The sequence below is a fragment of the Aplysia californica genome, unplaced genomic scaffold (assembly GCF_000002075.1).
Source record: "Aplysia californica isolate F4 #8 unplaced genomic scaffold, AplCal3.0 scaffold00722, whole genome shotgun sequence".
In the NCBI taxonomy this organism is placed as follows: Eukaryota; Metazoa; Mollusca; class Gastropoda; order Aplysiida; family Aplysiidae; genus Aplysia; species Aplysia californica.
The window spans coordinates 125,813-133,824 of record NW_004797992.1 but is presented as its reverse complement, the minus strand read 5'-3'; the positions used below and the strand labels follow the sequence as shown (position 1 = coordinate 133,824).

At 38.2% G+C, this 8,012-nt stretch overlaps 1 protein-coding gene across 1 annotated transcript in view; it reads right to left on the bottom strand.

Annotated features, from left to right (window-relative positions):
• LOC101861989 (putative GPI-anchored protein pfl2) overlaps positions 1-8,012 on the bottom strand; it is a gene marked incomplete at its 3' end in the record, with an annotated part of 39,169 nt that overhangs the window by 17,761 nt on the left and 13,396 nt on the right. Inside the window, 1 exon segment of the mRNA XM_013088314.2 lies at positions 5,891-5,978. Within this exon segment, the coding sequence (XP_012943768.2) occupies positions 5,891-5,978 (88 nt within the window).

The following is an 8,012-nucleotide window of genomic DNA, read 5'->3' as shown; positions in this document are numbered from 1 at the left end:
GTGTATGTTTGTGCGTACGTGCGCGCGCGCGCCCGTATATGAATGTGTGCATGTGCTATTATATGTAATATTAGTCTTTGGAGACGAAAAAAAAGGGGCGGGGATAGGGGCTGGGGAGTGGGGGAGGGAGGGAGGACTTAATCTCCGCGCACATAACTTGAGGTAGCTTAGATAAAGTAGTAATCTCTCACTGCTGGAAACATCTACACCGGAGCTTGCCAGCTGGTCTACTTAAGTAATTATTTTGGTGGACGGTGGGAATCACCCGGAAAATGACAGGATCAGGTGTAAATTTTTGCCTTTCTCCGAAATATAAACTGAGCTGTAAAAGTTCTGTCTCAACTATTATATTATTATTACGATAACTTTCGCTACAGCGTAAGAATTGCAGCAAAAAAATGAAAAGTATGACTTGTGTGACTTATGAGGCTCCCTGTGCATGAGCAGATGAAATAAATTATAAACCGGAAGCAGTGCGTGGGCATAGTGTTGGTATTGAATTCTCTCGGTCTACGTTGAAATCAACGCTTCCTACACACAAAATTTTCTTTGAATCACATAGACTGTGTAAACACACCTTACACACTCTACAATTCCGTACTCTTTAACTGATGGGTCATTTTTTAAAAGCTATTTTCAAAATAACAAAACTGACAAATGCAGGAAATAAACACGTTGTGTGCATGATACATTCTTCAATTGCGCTTTTTACTATTGCAAGACACGCAAATGTGGGCAGAAGAGAGATCTAACGCTTGAACAAACGTTTTCCCACCACTAGAACTGTAGAACTATCCAAGACAAGCCTAAACATTGCCAACCATTGGCGACGACTCGACGTCAGAATTGGGTTATTGTCAACACTCATTTTTAAAACCCGTTCCAACTAAGTGCAGAGACTACCAGGAACTTCGGACTGTCTTAAAACACCATTAGTAGACGTTTATGTGATCATGAATTACGTGATTATCGCCCTTTACGTTGAGTAATAATTATAATAATAATAATAGTATAATAAATTGCATTTATATAATGCCTTTTCACAAAAAAGTGCTCAATGCACTGTACTACAATACAAAGAACATACAGCGCACAGCTCCTATAGTAATCCTCTCTCTCTCTCTCTCTCTCACACACACACACACACACACACACACACACACACACACACTCGCTAACACTGTTTCATAGAACAAATCGCCCAATTTGGGCACAACAACATTGGCGAAGGAACTAAAACCGTTTGGTAAAGTGTTACATTCATCAATGATTAAGGTTTTTAATTCGTCGCATTGATAGAAGAGAAAATGTGTTAAAAAGAGGAGGATATAGACTTCACAAAGTCAACGTCCGCCAAATGGATCGATTCCGGAGGCTGAAATTTGATGGTGTGGGGTGGAAAGTCAGCTCTTTATCGTGCACATTAATGGGTCCCTTTTCAAAGCAACCTCAAAGGAAGACGGTATTGTGACGAAAGTATTTGTCACCGCGTCCTTCCCTACATGGCAAGGGTGATGGAATGAGCCTACAGGACAACGCCCACCCAACTCCATGAGGCCATAATCAGTCAAAACTCCTTCCAAACTCATCAAATCAATCCTCTCGACTGGTCTGCAAGATCAACAAGCCGTAACCCAACAGAACATCTATACGATGACCTTGACTGGAGGATTAGAAACAGGCAGCACTCAGTATGAACTCGTTAGGAAATGAAGGCTGCACTTCTCAAAGAATAGCAGGGGATTCTTCAGACAACCATAAGGACATTAATTCAATCAAAGAATAGACGTGTTGTACCAGTAATTCAAGATCAAGTTGGAAGACGCCACACGCGATACTGAGCAAACTTTGATTTGGAATTTGTATAGGTCAGAGTGAATAAATTACCTCCCTTGAACAAGGAAAGACATGTCAATTCTGTTCATGTCACGTTGGCAGAAAATGAATAAAGATCGTGTGTACCAAATTTCTCTTGAATATATCAAAGAGTAAATGAGTTATTGTACTTTTAAGCTGAGTGTGACAGAACTTTTGCAATACGGTATATTATGTGATGCGTCGTGGTGGAATCAGACGTTCGTCAAAATAATGAACAAAGAAACCGACAATTATCTGGCCGGTGGGCAATTTTTTTTCTCACCCAAATTTCTGTATTTGGCTAGTCACCTTTGTGCATTAAAAACACTTATCTGTGTAGATTTTTACTAAAAAAAACTTTGAACAAAGGCACTCAAAAATTGAAATTTTCAGTTTCCAAGGACGCTCAATTTTGGGAAATCACCAAACTTTGGCGGACATTTTCTCGCTAATTTTTACCTCTCCTACCGGGCAACCCCCGCCTCCTTCAATTCCAAACATCTCCACTTCCATTCAAGATAGATATTGTGTGTGTTTTTTTGTTGTTGGCCAAACGCAAGATAAGACAAATGAAAAAGCTTTAAGAGGTTAAATAACTCTGCATGCCTAAAAATTGGCGAACGCCTTATTCCACCGCGTCATGACACATAATAAAGGTTGGCGTTAGGGAAACGCCTTTTGACGGTGGTGGCAAAAGTGGGTGTTGGCTATAAAAAGGTTGATAAGCTCCGATCTACGCCCTCCAATCCTAATTCATAATTTCCCTTGGAGTTTGAATTTTTCTTTCTCTCCTCTAGTTTCTTTGTTTCTTCTTTATTAATTTATTTATCTACTTATAGCCGAAATCCTGAAAAAATCAAACAATTTGGGTGGTTGGCGGGCTCCCTGCTGTGGTTTATTCCTGTTTTCCTATACTGTGAAACATTTATTGTCATTATCTCTCCTTCTGTTATTTTCTAAATGTTAATCTATTGTAACATCTCTAACTTTTTTGCATTTATATGACCTAATTGTGTTGCAAGTGTCGTGAAATCCTTTCTAAAACTAAAAAACAACAATAATCAAATGAATACAAAATATTAGTTACTTTTATTAGACTGGTGGGTGGTTAGCGGGTGCTCTGGTGTGGTTTGATCCGTGTGTCTATCAAACATCTATTGTCCTTATCCGTCCTCCTTTTTATGTTTGTTATGATCTTGTAACACTTCTAACCTTCCGCACTTGCATAGCCTACTTGTCTTACAAATGCCGTAAAATTCTTTAAACTGACAAAATATTAAATAATAATAATATATCCGTTAAAGTTGAGGACGCTGCTGGCCCACACCGCTCCCATATGATTTATAACGTTCTCTCTTCCAAGCAAAGCCAGCCAGATTTTCGTCTCTCGAGGAGCAAAAGCTAACACTTTGGCACAACCGGTTACATTTGCAACTTGAAAAACAAACGTGTTTGATTTGAAGGCCACAGTTGAATTCAGAGTTGCGTTTTGTCAAGAAGGTAGCTTTCTCCTCACCTTTGAAAAAGGAACCTGGTGGGCCGCGACTGAACCAAATTTTAAGCAATCGGATTGGCCTTGTGCTCTGGGTCTAACCTCTCCACCTTCATCAACCGCCGTAAACAGGTCTATCGGTCAATAATTCAGCTCTTGACCGTAAGAAGGATGTCCACAACATGATCACAGAGAGGCCAGTTTGTAAGCGGCATTGCTCCAACAGCTATCCTCTATCGTTGAAATCAATCACATTCACCTGCTACATTGGGGTGGTGTTCAATAATTTAGCGGGTCATTCAGGTGATTGCTCAGGTTCATTGATTTCCCTAACTGCTCATGTCTGAATTGGGTCTTTAGTGACGCACACGGTGATGAGTAAGCTTTTATAGTCACGAAAACTCGAAGGGCTGAACTACCGATGGATTTTGTGGTCAACTTTTGGAAATAGATAAAATAAAAAACTGTATGAGAGAAAAAATGTAGTTAAACACAATACTATAATAACGATACACAAGGACAGCGTTTTAAAAATGATTTAATAAAAGCAAAGTTATAAGACATAAATGACTACCGTTTGAAAAAGTTTTATGTAAATAATTCGCAAAGTACATAGTTATAGAAATGATTAGTATTAGTTTATAAAAAACCTTAACAATAAGGGATAGGAGTCTCTCGTGGTCTAGAGGTATGGTGTTCGCCTTTCACGCAATAGGTCCCGGGTTCGAAACCTGACAACGACTGGCAGTTTTTATTCTCTAGAATTTCCTCCTTTCACCCCCTTTCCTGTTCACTAGAAACGTTTTAACATTTGCTTTTATCTCCACTTCTAATCCCCCCCCCCTCCTCAAAATGTTTTTTTTTTCTTTTAAATCTCCACACTTGTCCATTTTCGGCCTCCTCTCTCTAATGCTGTCGTACAACAACACTCTTGATCTTAGGGTAGGCAAGATCGAACACCACCTAGCCTTCTCGGATAAAGACGACAAATCTCGGAGGTCCCATGTGCAAGTCGCCTTGAAGGTCCTAACATTAATTCTTGCCTCAACTGACTATACTCTAGTCGGGATAAAAGCACTGAGTACCTTCAAAGCCGAAAAGTGGCTGGCTACCTGAAGGTAAAGGGGAGCTAGCAAGTCGGAAAAACGGTCACAAACGCAATCAGTACAGCACGTTGAAGAAACAGCAGTTGACTACCCTTGAGATCTAGCAGGGGAACGCAAAGATGAAGAGAAGAAGATTAACGGGCACTATTATAAAATTTAATTATAAGATAGTACACATTTTGGCAGGAGAGAGCATTTTCATCAGACGACCGAAAAACTTGATTCTTTAATGTATGTTCCATGACCGGTTTCATCTCTGTTCAAAATTCAGACAATTTCTTTCCTTGCGCACTCTTTCCTTTTGACATTAATCAATTTCCTGAGGCATTTCATCTTAAAAGCAATGATCTTCCTTTTCACGTTCTTTTTGTTCAGGTGGCACGTCTGGTATTGATAAGTCCATGTTTGATGGAACATACTGTTGACAAGTTGTCCTTTTACTCCATCAGTATGTGTTTATGGGTAAAAGTGAAGACAACTGGTAGCTTATTGCATTTCTTTTTTGGGGTCCTCATTTCAATTTCTCTGTCCAGTTTCCGTCATGTCTAGGTATGCCCCCCTCCCCCGGGTATTTAAATGCCTCAACCTGTTTTAGTTGCGTCCCATCGATGGAGAAGTTCGGTGGCCCTAGGTTCCTGCTGACTGTAATTACTTGTTTTCGCAAAAGCTGAATTTTCGCCTGGTAATCTTTGTACTTTCCATTCAGGCTGTTTGTGTGTTTTTTGCACGCTGTTGAAGTTTGAATTTAAGATGTTGTGGTCATCGTCGGACAGAAGCTAATTTGTGCTGGTGTTGGCAGTATATTATAATTATTTATTTGTCTTTCTGATTAGTCTGTTCATAAATGTCATATATAGAAGCAGAGAGAGCACACATCCTTATTACCTACTGACAATACTGAGCCCCAATCAATGGACCTTTCATATGTTCTTACGCATAAGGCATATTCTTATAAAACGTCATGACTTTTTAAAGGCCAAGGTTTTGAAAATATCTACGTGACAATGATGGCAAAGTATATACGACGTTTTAATACCAAAATGGTGACGTAATCGAAGACAAAAGTAGATTATTTTTGCAAAAATAATAGCTAAATAGAATGAAAAAAACGTTATTGGTTTAAAACAATGGGAAGCTCCCCCCCCCCCCCAACCTCAAACATGGTGCCCAATAATATGGTGCCCAAAAAATAGAACATAAAAACTGTGCATGCTGAATATGAAGTAAAAAGCCCCCTCAAAATTATTAGTACGAAAAGAAATAAAAGCCCAACAAAATATGGAGACGTGGTATTTCAGAAATGTTAAAAGGGGGGGGGGGGGGGGTTTACACCTGAAGGCTATCTCGCTTACTAGGGGATCAAATTTTACCAAATTATACACATATAACAGGCACAGAGAGGATTCTTCAAATCTGCAATCATCATTGTACTCACTTTTCGATATTTCTTCTGCCTGGTCTTCTGCAAGAGTGACATTCTTCAAGCGGTTGAGTACAATAGAGATGGTCCCAGCCGAAGTCAGCTGAAAAGAACAACAACAAAAACGTAGAACATGATAAAAACAAAGCCATTGCCAGTTACAAACTTTATCACCCCCCCCCCCTCCTCCTCAAGAGCTGTGTTACTGATAGAAGTGTCTTTAGGCCATTCGAAAAGGGAAGATAGTAACATGTTCTTATGCGTAGTAGAGTTGTAAAAGGGCTGATTTATTAATGTCATGCTCATACGGTGTCGTAACAACATAAGGGGAACTGCTGGTTTTTCTTTCCTCATCATTACTATCGTCATTTTCCCCTCTACTTCTTTTGTATGTTTGTCACTTTCTTGTGAACTGCTATTTCCGGGGCGCCTTGATAGTCGAAGCAGACTTTGTGATGTTGAGGTTAGAGAGGTGGACAGTGTAAGCCTGATTCTCCGTTTGGACTTCTCTGTTGACATCCACCACTTGGCTCTCAAATGACCACATGCAGTTGCGAGCGACGTAAAACCTTACTACGAGGTGAAAGAAACTTTATCGATCTCATTACGAGAACATCGTTCACTCAGCCTTTAGAATTCTCCAAATTGCGGTCCGCTATTTGCTTATTACATACTGGGTAAACACATTTTCTTTTGAGTTCAGCACACACAGCCCTTGAACTCCTCCGTTTCTCCTCACCCCCCCCCCCCCCCCACTCAAAGAAAAAAAGAAGGAGGAAAAAGAGAAAAAACACCATTTCAAAGGAACCTTGAAAAGGTCTTAAATCTTTCGTGTTGCGACGAACACACTCATGCTCACTCACAGGGAGATACAATAGTATTTAAAAAAACGACAATAGTATTTTAAAAATACAATAGTATTTTAAAAATACAATAGTATTTTAAAAAACCCAACAAAAAAAATCAAAAAATCTTTACAACATGTTTCGCAAATATTTGTACCTGCAGTATAAGGAACCCCATAAAGCAAATGTATCAGAGTAATGGACTTGGATCACGTAATTGGATAGAAAAAACCACGTTTGTAGCGTCGCCTTCAAACAATGATTATTACGCAATGTGCGGAGAAAGATATTTTTCCCGAAATAGAATAAATAGAAAAGCATACAATGACAAGCGAGTCCGGGTGAAAGTGGCAAGTTATAGCTATTAATACTGAAATTGCAACACTAATTACTGACATTACGTATAAGTAGTGTTTTTACAACCATGATTAATACTGAAGCTCCCCCCCCCCCCCAATTGTTCCCCCTGTCTCTCTCACTCTCTCTCTCTCTCTCTCTCCTTCTTTCTCTCTCTCTCCCCCATCCCTTTCTCTATAAACAATGCTGAATCTTTAGACGTAATTACTAGATTGATAGTAATTGTTTACAGAATTCATAGATTAATATACATGTAATTATTGAATTTATAACTCCTAGTAATGAGTTTGTAACTTAATAAACTAAATTTCAAACTATGAACTGTAAATTTATAACTAGACTTACTGAATTTACAAAAAATAAATAAATGATACTACAAAACTATTAATATTGAATTCACAATATTACCGAATTTTCGCTGTAAACTGAATTAATCACTAAAATTGCGAAACTTGTCACTATAATCAGTAGATGTAAGTCTGCAATTTTTGAAAGTTATTATTAAAATCTATAAATGAAAAACTTTAATTTCTGAACTCCTAATTATAATTGGTGAATTTAAAACAATAAACACCGAATTTGTAATTATAATTACTCGACAATATCTAGTAATTGCTCAATTCCTTACAGTTATAAACGTTATTGCTGATTTCAAAATAACAATTACTGGGTGTATAACGATAATTACAGTTGCTTAATTTAAAAATATTATGACTGGATTTATAACAATAATAACAGAATTTAAAGATGTTATTGGTGTATTCATAATTATAAATACCGAAGTCATAATCTATACGGAGTTATTGCTATAATAGTTTCTGAAATTTATTGATACATTTTAATAGTACTGAATATATAACTGGGGTCAAAATTGTCCAAGACAGCCACCTTTGATAGGAAAGATTTCTTTGACAGTTTCACTATAGGCCTACTAT